The sequence below is a fragment of the Platalea leucorodia genome (assembly GCF_965183815.1).
Source record: "Platalea leucorodia genome assembly, chromosome: 16".
In the NCBI taxonomy this organism is placed as follows: domain Eukaryota; kingdom Metazoa; phylum Chordata; class Aves; order Pelecaniformes; family Threskiornithidae; genus Platalea; species Platalea leucorodia.
Window position 1 is genome coordinate 7,581,446 of NC_138838.1, and position 16,740 is coordinate 7,598,185.

General features: G+C 38.5%; 1 protein-coding gene across 7 annotated transcripts in view; it reads right to left on the bottom strand.

The window, feature by feature from the left end:
- The window catches only part of NCOR1 (nuclear receptor corepressor 1), a 75,963-nt gene that overhangs the window by 5,849 nt on the left and 53,374 nt on the right, over nt 1–16,740 (bottom strand). For 5 of the 7 annotated variants that reach the window (XM_082328608.1, XM_082328607.1, XM_082328606.1 and 2 more), the window contains 20 exons: nt 16,351–16,524; nt 15,301–15,461; nt 14,781–14,901; nt 14,579–14,680; nt 13,986–14,083; nt 12,956–13,124; nt 12,239–12,379; nt 10,768–10,851; nt 9,986–10,242; nt 9,283–9,643; nt 8,502–8,726; nt 7,449–7,658; nt 5,747–5,896; nt 5,047–5,214; nt 4,436–4,601; nt 3,670–4,166; nt 3,082–3,210; nt 2,370–2,527; nt 1,911–2,134; nt 1,338–1,475 (listed from right to left, as the gene is read on the bottom strand). In XM_082328608.1, coding sequence (XP_082184734.1) covers nt 1,338–1,475; nt 1,911–2,134; nt 2,370–2,527; nt 3,082–3,210; nt 3,670–4,166; nt 4,436–4,601; nt 5,047–5,214; nt 5,747–5,896; nt 7,449–7,658; nt 8,502–8,726; nt 9,283–9,643; nt 9,986–10,242; nt 10,768–10,851; nt 12,239–12,379; nt 12,956–13,124; nt 13,986–14,083; nt 14,579–14,680; nt 14,781–14,901; nt 15,301–15,461; nt 16,351–16,524 — 3,733 coding nt within the window. Of the gene's footprint in view, nt 1–1,337; nt 1,476–1,910; nt 2,135–2,369; nt 2,528–3,081; nt 3,211–3,669; nt 4,167–4,435; nt 4,602–5,046; nt 5,215–5,746; nt 5,897–7,448; nt 7,659–8,501; nt 8,727–9,282; nt 9,644–9,985; nt 10,243–10,767; nt 10,852–12,238; nt 12,380–12,955; nt 13,125–13,985; nt 14,084–14,578; nt 14,681–14,780; nt 14,902–15,300; nt 15,462–16,350; nt 16,525–16,740 lie in introns of those variants that run through there. The other 2 variants (XM_082328610.1, XM_082328611.1) reach the window with 2 other exon arrangements.

Sequence of the window (16,740 nt, forward strand, 5' to 3'; positions counted from 1 at the left end):
ATGATTTCTGTCACATTAGTGTAAAAAAATTGCTGAAGTAAATGTCAACCTGACAAGGGGTACATTTTATCCTGAGATCTTAAAATATGCAAATTTTAGGCTGTTTATAATGATGATAAAAGCAGCAGCATTCCAATTACAGAATTTTAAGGGGGGGGGGGGAACTAAAGCATGAAGAAATTCAGGTGAAAAATCTATGCTAATACCAGGGTCATGAACAACTTGCACTGTTTTCAAAAGTGGATAAAAATGATCAACTGTATGTTCACTGTGGCGCTTAGAATACTTGAGTTTGTTTAAGCAGCAGCAATCTGGCAAATCAGCGTTAATAAAACAAACAAACAAAAAAACAAACAAAAAACCCACAACAACCAACCCACCCCATACTTAAATTAAAAAAAAAAAAAAATCTAAAAATAAAGTAAAAAAGACAAAGACTCTAGGTTTCCTAGGCCAAGATCCTTAAAATTCTAAAAAGTGCAATCTTCTCTGCCATGTTCCTGAAAATCCCTTCACATCTAGCTAACATTCAGCCTGGATTATAACGACCCTTCCAGCAACTGCAGAGCGGAGAGGGAAAAAAGCCAAGAAAGAGAACCAATTTCACCAGCATGAGCCTCAAATAAGTACATGGTGAGCATGTTGGGTGCTATTCCTTCTTCAGCAGGCAGCAGAGCAAATGACAGAAGCATCCACTCCGATGTGCATCTGCCAGACGTTGAAGACACAGCACTGACGCAGTCTGCCAGGGAGCCCATGTAGTTTTATGTTGCAGATCTGGCAGACTGACAAAGAGCCCTGGGAAACAAGGCTGCCTGATGCATGGACCTCCTGACATCCCACCTTCACACCTCCTGGAAATTAAGCTCCTTAGCTTAGTAATATTTCATGTGATAAGCTGCTCTAGAATCATGAGTGTTGGAAGCCTGGGCTCCTCCACACTTCACCAGGACAGTATCCAGGAAGCCGATCAGGCAGGAGAAGCCTGAATTGATGAATAAAAATTGTAGAAAATGGACCTTTCCCCCAAAAACACTTCAATTTTATAGAACTGGCACCACAAGGGGCTTTGTTATAATGTTTTCTATCAGATATGACATAGAACACACTGCTTGCACCAAGAAACTTGAGACAGAACATGTACAGATAACATTTCGCTCAGGCTTCCCGAAGCATGTCCCAAGTACCAAGTTTGAATGCTAGTGCAAAAGGATCAACAGTGATTAACAACTTGCCTGTGGTACCAGAGGAAGATCCCTAAATTGCTCTTTAATAAAGATACTGTTTGCAGCACGAAGATCCAGAATAATGTTTTTAAAATCCAGTTTTACACATACCTCTGTTCAGTAGGCTCAGTTCTTTGGGAAAGCAAAAGAACATTTTCCTGTTTCTCATGTACAGCCGGGACCTGAGGTGGTGAGATTGGCTCATAGGGCTCTGAAGAGACATGACTCCTCTCTGGAGATTTTCCAGGTCTACATCCATAATTCAGAGACAGATTAAGTACTCTTAATGCATGTAAAGCAGTAGGTAACACATGTAATTGCATTCCAGTTGTTACATAACTACTTATGTCTAGTTATATATGTTAACATGCTTTAGTATGCTAGACAATCTCAAAAAGATGACTTTGAATTGTCCATAATGACTCTGATAAGTTCTAAGTAACTAAACATCTTCACCCCTCTAAAGACTGGAAATTAAGCATAAGAAGTGAAGGGAAAACAGTTTTAAGCTATGTTATGGAGCCAAGCAATTGTCAAAAACAGTGCAAGACAGATGTTGCCTAAAAAAAAGACCAAAAAAGATAGCCCTACTTCTGATCTACATCAAGATTACTGCGCTATTTTTTATAAATATCATATTTGGGCATTAATTAAATTTGCAGTTAAACTGAATGCATGCATTACCTTCCCCTGGACTTGTCAGACAGATTTTCAGGTGACACTCTAGCACCTGGCCGCTGATGGTGAACAGACTGCGACTGTGACTCAGGGCTGTAGCGATTCGATGTCTTTGCCCGGGTAGAAACAGGTGTTGGAGCAGGGGTGGAATTCTGGAATGTAGTGGTGGGAGGCTGCAAAGGGGCCTGAGAAGCTGCTTGGTTTCTAGCAAAGTCTTGTGTAATAATTTGCTGATTGTGGCCAAAAAAATAGAAAAGAGATCTTGGTCAGACATTGGCCAGAACGTATTCATGAACTAGATAAATATGAGACTGATCACAACGATTATAAATGCAAATACATTATTGTATAATACCCTCAAGTAAAACTAATAATTACAGAATTGGTATTATGTTCCAAAACATGCGTTTTCATCATCAAAATATAACTTTTCACATCTGAAAAGATGCATGCAAATAAACCTACACAGATGTGATCAGCAAGGGTGATAAGTCGATGGGTCCTGGGCACATGTGCCATCCCTTCTGCTTGGGAAGAGGGAGGTGGAGGTTGTTGGGGTGAAGGGGGTTCCTGTTGGGTCCTATAGCGGTGAATCGGCCCCTCATATTGCCTGTTTGGGTCATCTAGTTGAAGAAGAAAAGGTCAGTCTGTTAAGACGGTATTACTAAAGCTTCAAGGTTTGAAAGTTCTGTGCTTACACATTTAAAAGATGAGGTGTTTCTGCATTACATTTTAGGTATCCTGTGTGATGACCACCCTTTTTCCCTCCATATATAGACCCTACAATTTAGAACAGATAAAGCAAGCTTCATTCCACAATGCAGGTGAATTTCAGCTCATTTCTCACCTGCAAACTGTACTGTAATAGTCTTGAGTTTTACTAGTAGGTAAAAAATTGTGGGCATCAACACTAACATGTAGTAATTTTAAAGAATATATTGAAAATAAATTTTTTATTTTACACTGTAATGTGAAGGAGCTCTGTTTAATGCCGAGTGTCAGTTCCAGTACATTTGATCTAGTTTTTCCACAGATCACTGCAACAACATACTTCCAACAAAAGTTTATGAAAAGTTAAGAATGTGGTAAGCAGTCACTTAAAGACTCCTGAGTTCATGGAGCTGTTAAATATAAGCAGGGTAATTCTGAGAATATTGGCATATGCAGATAAACTTACTCTCTGCCTGGCTTGGTTTAGGTGTCTCTTGTTGATAGGGCTGTAGCTTTTCTTGAGCAGGTACAGGTGAGTTTGCAGGGCTAATCACCTCAATGGCATCTCCAGGAGCTTCATACCGGTGGGAGGATACTGAATATCAAGCAAAGGTTGTGGAATAAGGTGTAAATATCACAGAAGATTTTTGTTGCCTATACACAGCAACACGAGTGCTTCCATTAAAATGACACCAGTGAAATGAAAGTTAAAACACTGTCTTTTTCCCCCCATGATAACCACGGTGAAACAAATATTTCCATAAAGCTGTATTCCAATGTAAACAAAATAATTTTAGGTTTCCCGACTTCTGATAATGTTAGTTTTATTATCCTGCATTTCACGTTGTAGCACAGAATCTGAACAAAGCAAACAACTCTGATTTTGCAAGAATCTTGAGTCACTATATGCAAAAGCTGTATTTGCCTACAAAGTGTCTCTACTGTGCAGAGCTGAATATTTTATCATTAAACATCAGAATCATTTCACAGCTTATTATCTCCCTAAAAGGCTAAGACAGACAGCAAGGAAGTAGATAGTTACTAAGATACGTACAACTACTGGAAGAATCTGAACTTTGAGAGCCCCTATCTCGTGCATCCTTGTCTGAAGCAATCTGTCGAGTGATGATCACATCTATGAAGTTAGCAGCAGTAATTGTGGTCTTTCCTCGAGTTCTCAGCTCTTCCTCGTACCTGGATTTAGGAGGAGGTCCTTTCTCTTTACCAGCCTCTGAATAGACTACTGATGAAGACTGTCCCTGGCACTTGCCAGCAGAAAAATTTGCAGATGTATAGGGGCACTGGACAGGCCTCTTTTCTACCTCCAGTGTCTTCTGTTCCATCTGCTGCTGTTCAGTAACCACAGCTGACCGGCGTCCCATATTCTCTTCTATCCTGGTTCCTTCGTGCTTATTCTCTTTTGCTTTGGCAACTTCCATCTGAGGAGCAGAGGCTGCAGCATCTACTAGTGCTGCAAGGGCATCAGCAGCAGTATTGTAACGGGAAGCTGGCAACCCTTGAGTAATAGAGGGAGCTCCAGGGGTGAGCTGCCTGTTGGCAAACATTGAATATTCTGAATTACATCACATGAAAAAAGAACTAGAGCCATACCATGTGTACCACAAAGTGAAGCTTTTGTGACACTAATTTCTATCCAAACCGGACTGGGTGAAAACACGTTAGATCATTTCCGATAAATTCAAGAGCAATTGGACAGTGGTTATCCTTCTCTTATAGTATTTTCCTCAGGCTAAATGCACCTTTTAATAAGCTCAAATATTAGAACAGATATCTCTGCAACAGTAACTTAGGAAACATACATGATACGTAGCTGAGCAGCAGGATCCAACGGTGTGATTACACTTGTCCCGTTGGTTCCTTGAAAGATACTAGGCCTTTGCTGCAGAATGTTTTCCTGGCTTCTAACTGAAGGAGACGGGGACCGAACATATCCATGACTGCCAGGTCTGCCAGGCTGCTCTGTACCTGCAGAACATAGAGCGGAGGGGAACAAACAAACAATATATATAGATCACCCTTATAACAGTGCAGAAGAACTACGTATCAATGCTGTCTCCTCCACGTCCTTTCCCAGTTGTCTCCACCACTCTAGACGTGACTGCATGTATTAAAGGTTTAAATGGTAGTACTCTGTTTACAATGCTCTAAATGACATGCAAGATGTGCTAGCGATAACTGGGATTCACACCATTCCCTAGATACTGCATTGCTATGAGCGCAAGATCAAGAAGCCTGGTACATGCTGAAGTTGCAATTATGACCAGAACTGCTAGGTAATAGGAACCTGCCTTAAGTGCGGACTAAAATCGAACTGTGTAATATGTTGTTAATAAGCTGCACGTTGCTAACAGTGGCTATAGAGAATGAGCATTTATAGTCTACAAGACAACTGATCCAAACGTGCACTCACCTGGTCGAAGATAAAGTTCAGCAGGGACTGAAGCTATCCTCTCCCTCTCTCGTTCTCTTTCCCGCTCTCGCTCACGTTCCCTCTCCCTTTCCCGTTCCTTCTCCCTCTCCCTTTCCCGTTCCCTTTCAGCATTTGCAGCTGCAGAAGCTGCCAGGTGTGTAGGGTGTCCTAGAAGGTCCACAAGATAAAATGAAGTAGCAAAAAGAGATACTCAAGTTAAGCACAGTTTGATGTAAACACTTGCCAAAATATTCTGCCATCCACTTACAGTAAAATTTCCCAAATACATTTTCATTCCACTCAAGACTATCCACTTATCTAGGATGACAAAAGCTTAACATACAATGACAATGGAAGGCTTGACAGCTTTTTACTGAAGTGGCTTCTATACAGTTAGAAACTAGACAGCTTATAGACCCAAATTCCACCCTTCGACAGATGTAATATGAGGTTAGTGAAACCATAATCAAATGACTATAAACAAAGACCTGACAGAATGAGGCAAATTCTGAATTTGTCAGCGCTCCTTCAGCTGCTAATGTAACTATTAAGAAAACCTTTGCTATCCAAGTGAGAAGTGCATGCAAAAAGCATCGCCTGAGAAAACATCAAAACATGACATTAATGAAAGCTAAATAAAGATGGTCAATTATCTCAGCATGTCAGATTAGAGACATCCCCAAATCGTAAGAGCTCTTACCTGGTGACAGAGAAGCAGGATTGTAAGGCCTGGGAGGGAATGTAAGCTGGGTACCGGGGATATAGGTGATTCTCTCCATGGGTGGTGTGCTTGTTCCTCCAGGATGAGGCACTAAGATAGTGGGAGCCATGTTGTTCAGGTCAATAATTCCTGTTAGGAGATGACACACATAAGAACGGCCATTCAAGGACAGACCAATGGTCCACACATTATATATTCTGTTCACTGATAACGGTCAGCAGTGAGTATTTAGTGGAAAAAATATAAGAATAAGATAAGTGCAAAACTATATCCCAGCTGGTTATACTATCTTAGATCTGGCAATCAGCAATTCAGAAACATACTAAGTCGGAATTTGCATTTCTAGCACTCCCTTCAAGCCCTTCGGAAAAATACATTTCACCTCTACTCAATAATCCCATCTTTTAGCAAAATGGTATTACCTGCCATCATTCAACTCCCTTTTCCAGACCTTTTATATTCATAAAATGAAATGAAATGTTGAAATGCACAGGTCCCACTCGAACTCCAATATAACTTGTCCTACTACAAAAACCACTTATCCTTTCTTTTCCAACCAATTAAAACACTACAAGATCTTACGTCTTATCCCCAAGGTAATTAGTCCTACCAGCCTAATTTCCTCACATTTGCTATCTTCCATTCTACCAATAACTATCAAAACCAATTTAATCGATAGACAGCTTATCATACCCAGTAACCAAGTTGGTAGATTGACTATTTCCCATTAAGTTTGTAACTCCTGGGATAATGCCACGTAACGCCAAGGACTCATAACTGTTCATTTTATTATTTTGTTCTAAGACTTTGCTCAACATTTCAATGTGAAAGAGTTCTTCAAACTCATGTCCCATAAAGAAAATCTCCATCATAGAAATATAAATCTCTCCACAGTGAACAGAGTTGCAAAGAAGTTGCTTTGCTTATTTTCTAAAGCATTACTTCCGAGTTTTGATGATTTATCAGTTCCTACACTTTCTTTGTCAAGTTTCCTGCTTCTGGTGTATCTGAAGAAGTTATAGTTCATTTGGCTTTATAAATTGTTCCTCAATTCTTTAGACCTTTATGGTCTAAACACCGTTAACTTGTTAAGATTTCCATTTTCTTTGTTTGAGGAGTTACACTTTTGCGAGATGTCTTTTTACTTTTAATAGCTCCTTCCTGCTGCTGTTAAATGTCCAGACTGATATAGGCTTTTCCCCACCCTGCAGCAGGTCACACACATTTGCTAACTCTCTAACGTAACATCTTTAAACAATCACCATGTTTTTCACAAACCTTACCCTTTTAGCTGTTGCTTTTACTTTCATTTTGAAGAAGCTCTCATTTTGATACAATTCTCTTTTCTGAAGTTTGAAGATGAGTTAAATATGCTTCTGAATATCAATTTAAACTAGCATAAAAGTCTAACTTCTTGAACACTTCAGTCTTACAGCCTTTCCTTTAACAATATTGATTACATACAGTTTTCCTTTATATCCACAAAAGCCAGTAAGATGTATGGCAACTCATTTGCAAACACATCTATACATACGCGCTCGTACGCATGCGTGCATCCATCCATCCATCCATCCAAACACATATATTTATAAGCAGCAACAAAACAAACAAACCAATCAACCAAACTACACTGCATATCCAAAACACACTTTAAAGAACATCAGAAAAAACACAGGCGTACCTCTCGCTCCTGCATACGGGAGAGCTAAAGTTTGCTCTCTAGGAGATAATCCTCTCGTTACATCAGGACGTAAATTGACTTGCATCTGCTGTGAGGTAATGTAGTCATTTAGGATTGTCTGTCGTGTATTCTCCATTGCATAAAGCTGATACTGACTTGGGTAGCCTGGGGTGGGCGAGAGCTGCCTTTGGAACAGGTAAGCAGCAGCAGCTGAGGGTGAAGGAGGGGAAAAAAGAAGTATTAGGAAGCAGTACGGGTGATAGTGAATGAAAGTTTCAGATGTTTATATAGCTTCAATGAGAAGCGCTACCAATTCTCTCTAGCCAGTGCCAAATGAATTAAAATAGCATTTTAGTACTGATGTTTTATTGAATTTATGCACTGTATGCGGACAGAAAAAACTAAATAATCCAGCTTGGAGATATGGAGAAGAGACTTGATTAAAAATATAAATCCTGAAGTTCTGAAGATGTAAAGGGCTGAAATACCTAAAGAAGGTTAAAATATCTCACAGAAGTGGACTGATGGATAGGTTAAAAGGAAGTCTACTGTATTTAATATCACCAGGGATAACCCGATAATCCCTCAGTGAGAATGAATCAGTCCTGAACAGAGGGGTCCTGACTACGCTTTAATTCTATAGCATCTTCCACATCCGTCTTTGCAAGCTTTCCTGAAAGCTTTTAATATATTTCAGAAATACTTATCTAAAAATACTGTCTGAACTTTTTAACAAAACAGAAGCAACCTGGCAGCTTCTAAAAGAAAGTTACAGTATTATACAATAATATTTTAATATTATTAAATATTAAATTAGATATTTAATATTTAGATATTAAATGGTTAGATTTTACCCCCCCCCCCAAAACTGAAATCAAACCATAACAGTGTATATGTATAACTTCTTATAAATTATATCTGGCCATTGATAATTGCCTTTTAAAGGTATCTTTTCTGTGCAAAGCATACAATACTTCTAAAACAAAAAAAAAGAAAAAACAAACAACCAAAACAAAACAAAAAAAACCCCCAAACCAACGCAAATATATTTACCAGGATCCAGAGCCCTGTGAAATGGCATAGCAGGATCTAAATGAGGAGGGAGGTGACTCCTATAGACTTCAGGAGTCGCTCCTCTGTGATGAGGGTCAAAAGGACTGTGAGTCACTACAGGATCAACCCCTGGGACTGGAGATTTTGCTGGCACGCTCTCCCTCTGTGTCGGAGTAAGCGTGTTTTTCCTTTCATGATTTGCTGGCTTCCCAGAAGATATTCCAGCTAAAAACAATGAAAACCCCAAATTAATAAAATGCATATTTTTCAATAGAAAATTCAGCTGTAAGTATACAGTGGCTCCCAAGGAACGTTCTAGAGGACCCTGCAATCTGATACAATAAATCACAGAGAATACATTACATCACAAACTATTTCTGGTGAAAAATCTAAATCCTAAAACTAAGATTGCTTACACTTCACCGTATTATCTTCCTCATCTAGATACCTCTCTAATCCAGGAATAGCTTTTGCCCTTAAAACATTACCCTTGTAGGCAACACTTTCAATGTGATCTATAATCAAATGCAAATTGAGATAGAATTGCATTCCCACCTCCATGCTACAATACGGCAGATTTCTATTTTCTTATTTCAACTAACAGCTTACAGCCTTCTAGCCACCCTCCAAATTGAGAGAAGCCATTAGAATTAAAAAAAACCAAAAACCCAAAAAACCCCCCCAAAAAACCCAGAGAATGGATTACAGAAACCAGTTTAAAAATAAGTTTAAAATAAAATTATTAAAGCTTCTTGTCTTACTCTGGATAGAAATAACATACCCTCACTAACTCTATTCATCATAGGTGAACTCCTGGACATTGGACTCTGATAGTTCACAGGTGTCCTCCGAGCATTGGTATCATCATAAATGCCAGGGCTCAGCTGTGATTTGGGAGTTTCATGAAGAGTTGACCTGAGAACAGAGGGACCAGAGCTGACTACTGATGTGTGACGGGAACGTACTGCATCCCCGGTCTTCACATCTTCATATTTTCCTCGCTCCACCACCTTCACGTTTTCTGGCACCATTTCCAGCTGAGGCATTCCACGGGGTAGCTTGCTTGGTCCAGTGATTAAAGATTTTACATTGTGTTTGATGGCAGACTGGCCAGAGTTGCTTTCATATTTTATGGGTGTGCCCTGAAAAGGATAAAAAAAAAAGATCAGGTAAGGTTATCCTGCCAATGTTTCACTTGTGCTCAAAAACTCACATTGCTGGCATCATAGTTCATTGCTTCTGTCACATCAGCACAGAATACAACTGGATCTCAGTGATTCTCACATTTGCTTGCAAGCACGTTCCCTACAGCTGAAGTGTCAGGGTTTTTCTAATACACAGAAAATATTTTTAAGCTTTGTAAGTCGGTAGCTTTCTTAAAACACCCCCCTCCCCCCATTTGTCATTATTCAAATATCCTGAACTGATTCACTACTGAGTGTGTAAACAACTGTATGAATCTAGTAGTGCTTTTTGTATTTTACCTGAGATATGGAGCCTTCTATGATTGGCCTGGTCGTCTGCACCATTTCAGGAGTCTTGCGACTCTCCTGGCTTAATAGGTCCTGTCTTGGGATTTCATGGATGGATCGACCCATTTCTTTTATAGTAGTGACTCCATCATATGGTTTCCCCTTAGTAATGGCTCCTTCAAATGTCCTTATGGGAGGTGATTCTCTCTTAATCTGTTTAGGGTATTTCAAGCCTTCTTCAAAACTTTCAGCTGTTGCTCTTGGTGTGCCTTTTATAGAAAGAAAGAGTCACATCACTGGAATTAATAATTACTAAGTCTCTTTTTTCATAAACAGTAACTAACTACATGTCATAGTACTGGAACTTTGGTTTGCTATAGTCTACGATAACATATTCTGAAGACTAAAAAATCGCCACAAAAATAATACTGAATGAATATTCAATATATTACTGAAAGCATCCCAAGTTATTCCAGATACTGAAATAAGGGAAACAGCATATGTCTTCAGAGGTCTGGGGAACTGTTAGTGTTCATTAAAAAAAAAAAGTGCTAATTACCAAGTATTCATATTAAAAAAGTCTATTTTCCAAAAAGAAATAAAATGCTATGTTTACACCCTAGCTTTGTATACAGCATATCAGAAAGCTGCTGATTTATGCTCTGAAAACATGTTTAATAAAATAAGCTCTACCTTTAACACAACTACCATTGTTAATAACAGTTTTAAGGTTCAGAAATCCAGATTTTTGAGGATGTAATTAATGCTTGCCTTCTAAACTTGCAGTACTTTACCTTGCATTATAGAGCCAGACAACACTGTTCTCTCTTTTAGTTCAGCATGTGGGCTACCCCTAGGCAGTGCACGGCATATTAAACCTAAAATTAAAATGAACATAATTTAGAGAATTAAACAAATGTTCAAAAAACCCAACAAACCCCAAAACAACAAAAACCCTCCTCCTTCTTACATACATACAGATAGTATCTGTATCAGGGTAGTGCCCAGAGGGCCTAGCCTCAATAGGCTAGGCATTGTATCAACATGTTATAAACACCATCCTGCCCTTAAAAAAATCTTTCCGTTCAAGTATTCAGGCCATTACATTGTTGCAAGTTTAAACATATTTAGAGAACACAAGGTATTTTTCACAATTAAGCTTAACTCTTGTCCCAAAAGCAGTCACTGCTTCTCTAACACTCCACTTCAGTTTCCTTACTTAGAAGGTGTTCATGACGGGAAGTGGAACAAAAAGAAAAAAACACCCCAAAATATACCTCAGCATCCCCCAAATTAATCCAAGTTCATATTGAATCATCTGGGAAGAGTTGAATTTACTGTTCCTACAGTAGGAATCTAAACCAAACCCCCAAAGAACTCATAATTTTCCACAGTTTGAGGACAGAAAATGTGTCAGAGTGACGCGATACAGCATAAAAGTATCAGAGCAGCTCCTCATATGCCGAAAGAGCCCGAAGACGAGCCAAATGCATCAGCAACTTAAAGGCAACACTGAATTTCTATATACTGTCTAGAAAACTTATTCATATTGTTCCATCTGACGAAAATGTACACAAAATACCCTTTAAGGACTACCGAAAGACGGGACAAAATGCACTTATGGAGTAAGACTCCATAGTTCAGGCATGAAGTATTTTCTTGTGTTTGTATTTTTTAAAAAACAATCAGAAAAGTTATATAACGGCCTGACTTGACCTTTGCAGGCTTAGTTTGATTACAGTTTATTAAATCAAAATAATACTAGGCATGCCCTGAAGCAGGATACAGCAGCTGTGCAAGTCTTCTGCTTGGCAGAACCGAAGGGGTTTCCTACAGGAATGCACAAGGTCACGCCAATGTGTTACCAAGTTCCTACGCCATGGCTGAGACCAGTGTTCAGCTGAATGGGTGTGCCTATGGAGTCCTTGCTAGTATGACTCAGTGTGGTTTCAGCTCTGTGACAACCCGCTGCGACTGTGAAGAGTCAGTTACGTGTGTCAGATCTACTGAGAGGAGTAAGTGTCAGCTGAACTACCTGCAGTTACGGTAACACACCAGCAAAACAAAAAGGAAAACTAGTACCTACTCCAGTCATACTTCCAGTACGCTTTAACTGCAGTGGTTATTACATGGATTTGGTTAGTAGTGTAAGATTTAAATGTAATTTCTCTTTTAGTCTGATCCATAAAATAATTCTAAATACTCTTACATCAATGCAAAAGGTTTGGATAAAACACAAAACACCTTGGAAGTAGCTGTTTTTACCTTCCAGCGGTGCAGACACTGGAGACTCCCGCATTGACATTCCTTGCTTTATATTTCCTTCCATTGTATCATAGCTTCTCTTTAAACCAATTTCATGAGCAGTTCTTGGACTCCTTGTTCCTTCACGAACATTTTTAATAGCTGGGAAAATTTACAAGAGCATGGTTAGGAAATGTGGACAATAAAAAAAAGACACATGAGCGTTACATTTAATGAGACCACAGAACATTAATACTTTAACAACACAACTTCAATATAATACTGTAAAATTAAATCTCAACCTTAAAAAGATCTTTTATGGTTAAAAATATATTTGTTCAAACAGTTACTCATTTATCAGTATTTCAATTGAAGTTCACAGTTAAATGATAAATTTCTTTTGATTTTAATACAGACTATTTTAAACTTGGTTGTTTAACCTTTTGAAATAAAAATATTCCAGGACAAATTGGAAATAAACGGCACAGAAATTAAATAGTTTAACTACATTTTAAATACGTAGTATAGGAGACTCTTCAGAACACAGGCACAATTTCTGGATCCCTTTAATTCTCGTGCCCTCAAAAACACATGCAGGCCAATACTTCTCGAGACAGCACCCCAGTGACTGAGGTTTATACCTATCCACTTGGAAGCAGATATACTTCAGCTATGGATTATAAAAGTAGAACCTGCAGCAGCCTTGACTTTGATCACGCAGAATATACAAATACTCACTATCATAAGATAAAATATGCCCACTTTTGCCTTCATAAATAACATGGCCTTTGGCTGAAGCTTCCTCTCGGCACTTTTCTGGGCTGCTGTCTTCTGTAGCTAGCCGGGTGATAGTTCCCTTCAGTAATGCATCAGCTGCTATGCCAGACTGGGACAGAGCTGGTGTACCCTGCATTTAAATCAATCAAATATAATTCAGAACATGTGTATTTATTTAAGAGAATAGGGAGCAGTGAAGGGGGGGGGGGGGGGCACGGACCAAAAAACCAAAACCCACAACATTTTTAGATCTAGAAAACCAATTACTTTATCAAGCAGTATGGCTTAAACTTCTGCCTCTATTATTAGACTTTTAACCTAAATATTAGTAAGATCATTTGCAGGCAATTCGCTACCTTGTTAAAAAAATACAGAAAGAAGAATAGAGAGTACAGTATTACAAAAGTATTTCATGACCTAGAACGTTTACCCTGTAATACCATTTTGGGGAAAGATAACATACTACATACTTAATGGTGCCATTAGGTTTTATTTCTATCCAAAGTAATGAAACCTACCCTTCTCAGAGGAGAACTGTTACTATTGTTCTCCATAACTAGAGATCCCCAATCAACCAAAAAGTAGCATTTAAAAAATGAAGAGACAAAAGGGCTTAATTTACCTTTTTGGCTTTAAATAGCATCTGCACAAGACTGGTTACAGTTGATTTTAATATTTGAATATTAATATTTTAATATAGATGTGACGCTATTTTCATGGAAGTTGCTAATAAGCCTTCAATTAGGTATACCAAAGGCTCTGGTGGTTTTATTTAAAAAGTTTAAAAGACTCATATACATGAAGATGAAATCATGGTAATGCTGACTTCAGCAATAGTTGGATTTGACCATCTGACTGTATTAAAATTTCTTTTTTCAAGGCAGTTCCTACTCTGTGATATTAATTTACTTTTTCAGACATGCAAATACATTCACAGTGATAGTTTAAATACGCTGTTTTGCTACAGCCTTCTCAGTAAGGGGAAAAATACCTGAGTTATGGAGCCTCTCAAAGAAGGAATGGTCTCAACAGAAACTTTATTGGTTGGAGTTCCTCGCGTTATACTTCCCTCCTGTATCGTTGTGGTACCTGATGTGAAATAATAAGACATTTTGATAAATAAGAGAATTAAAAAAAAAAAAAAAGTAGCTACTCTATTTGAAATAATTAAAAACTCTAGCGAGAACTGTTAGTTTACACTAAAATACAGGGAAAATTTCAGTTTAACAGCATGCATTTGAGGCAGTTAGACTATTTCCTCTTTTAACATAGTCTTTTACAGCATTAATCCATGGTATTTAGTTTCTTTTCTTTTGATGTATTTGGATATTCCATGTGTATTGCTCTGAGTATGCTCAAGTGAACAACTTAATTTTGAAATTGGCATGCCTTGAAACAAATGTTTTTAAATGAGACACGCACACAGGAGGAGCTACCTACAAATACACATGCCTTGGAAAATAGGGAGCAGATTAATCATATAATACTTAAAAATAACACTTCAGCAGTTTGAGCTCTAGAAGTTAATTCTCTCAGTTTTCTCAGGCTCTGACAAAGTTTCTTAATCTGTATGACTGACTTTACCTCGAACCACACTTTCATGTTGTGCCCTGACCAGGAGTCCCTCAGGCTGGGAATTCTGACTTCTGGGAGAGAATTCTTCTTGTTTGATATAAGGCAGGGAAGCTATTCAGAAGAAGAAAAAGAAAAAGTTCGGGGGTTTTTTCTTTAATTATGAGTCATTAAATAGTCTCTATAAAACACATGTCAGCTTTTCTTTTCTTACCAGATTTGGCTGACTCCTGCTGCCTTGGCAGCCCAAGAGATATAGAACCCACTGATGGCTTTGCAGTTTCTTGGGTGTAGGAAGCTTGACCGTGGGATGTTAAGTAAGTGCCAGGTGTTCCCTGAAACAACAAATATATTATATGTTAATTCTTGTTTCTGGAATGAAGATTCACATCTACGTTTAAAGGAGAATGCAAATACTGCTGTGATCCTACCTTAAAATGCTACACTACACCACTGCAAAGAATCAAAGTGCAGAACACCAGGAGCGTGGTGTCACTGTTAGTTTGGAGATGCAGTTCACCTAAACTGGACATCCTCAACCATGCTACTAAATGTAAATAACTGCAACATGTTTTATTTTCTAAGGCACCTGTAATTCCTGGACTTTTAGAGGTGGCATGTATAGCTCTTAGGTGTTAATGCTGTGAACACATAACCGAGCACAGGATGCTGAAGGTTGGGGAAAGGGCAGAAAACTGATGTAAGCACAGATTTTCAAATAATAATCCTCTTACTTGTGAGATTGAGCCTCCCATGATAAAGGACGGTTTTTCTGATGGCACACTTGTTTTGGAGGATGGAATGAGTGGTGGTGGTGGCCTGGTGGGTCTGGTTGTTGGAAGGCGGACTCCTTCAGGTATATTGGTTATTACTTGGTGAGGTGCTGGCTGGAGAACTTGGGGGAAAAAAATTGTACATTAAACATTACAGTGTTTCAGCTCTACTAGTTGTTAGAGAGACAAGAAAAACAGAAATAGCACAGTATATCTGACAATTTCTGATGGGAATTGCCTCACAATACCCAAAAGCTCTCTAGCTGTACTTACAACTCCGAAATTCTCTATGTCCAAGTGTATGTTACGCATAGAAACTGAATGATCTAACCTTGCATCAAAGTTCAAAAAGAAATGGCAAAACCTGCACTGTAGAATTGCAGACTCTGAAAACTAAGCTTTTAAAAATAGCAGTCCAGGGTACACTCAAGTTTTTTGTTGTTTTCCTGTTTTTAAAGGAAGTTCTTATTCTTTAAATGGAATGCAACTGAGTCAAGTATAATCTAAGCTTCCCTAATTTTGTCTTTTCTTAGCATGACATTATACTCCGAAGGCAAAAGCAATAATCCAAGTTTCAGAATTAAGATTTGTCACTTATTTCAATGTTTTATAAAACATTCAGACTATAATATTAAGCCGTTACAGTCAGAAACTAATGCCAAGGATAGCAGCAGCTTTCTCTTTTCCTCAACTCCCCCCTCTTCATAAGAAAGGCCACCCATGGATATGACAGTACTTGTATCAAGCTGAAAAACTCTCGATGACTTCGTCCCTATGCTGTTCTAACACTTTTGTACATTTTATGCAGCAATAAAGAACAAAAATACCACCTCACTGGAGCTAGAAAAAATACTGAGCACCTATCTACATGCACACACAGAAAACAACCTATTTTCTTCTTTTGTTAATTCACGAAGTGTTTAAAGAATAATTTGATACTGCATCAGGTCACAGAAGTCCAGCTTCCAAAGGAAGACTACATATCACTATGATACGTAACAAAATATTTACCTGGCGGGACACTATAGCGAGCTGCATTCATATCAGGCTGGGGAGAGGCTTTATTGACTTCTCTCGGAGATAACCTGTATGGTGATGCTGACCTTGTTGCTGTATTTTGCACTTGTGCTTCCTGTTCTATTGCTCGCTTGACCTCAGCATAAGGCATATAGGCCACCGGTTTTCCTGTGAAGGTTAAAGTTATCAGAAAGAAAAGAACCCTGGATTAGAAATTGGAGTCAAAAGGTCCAGTTTACAGCACAATTTTAACAAAGGGCCTACTCCAATATCAGATGTACTCATCAGGTACAAATGTTTCAATTAAAAAGTAGTATTAAGGTACAGCTTAATTTAATATGTTCTTATGTCTATACTTCTATATCCAAAGCTTCAAAAAACTTT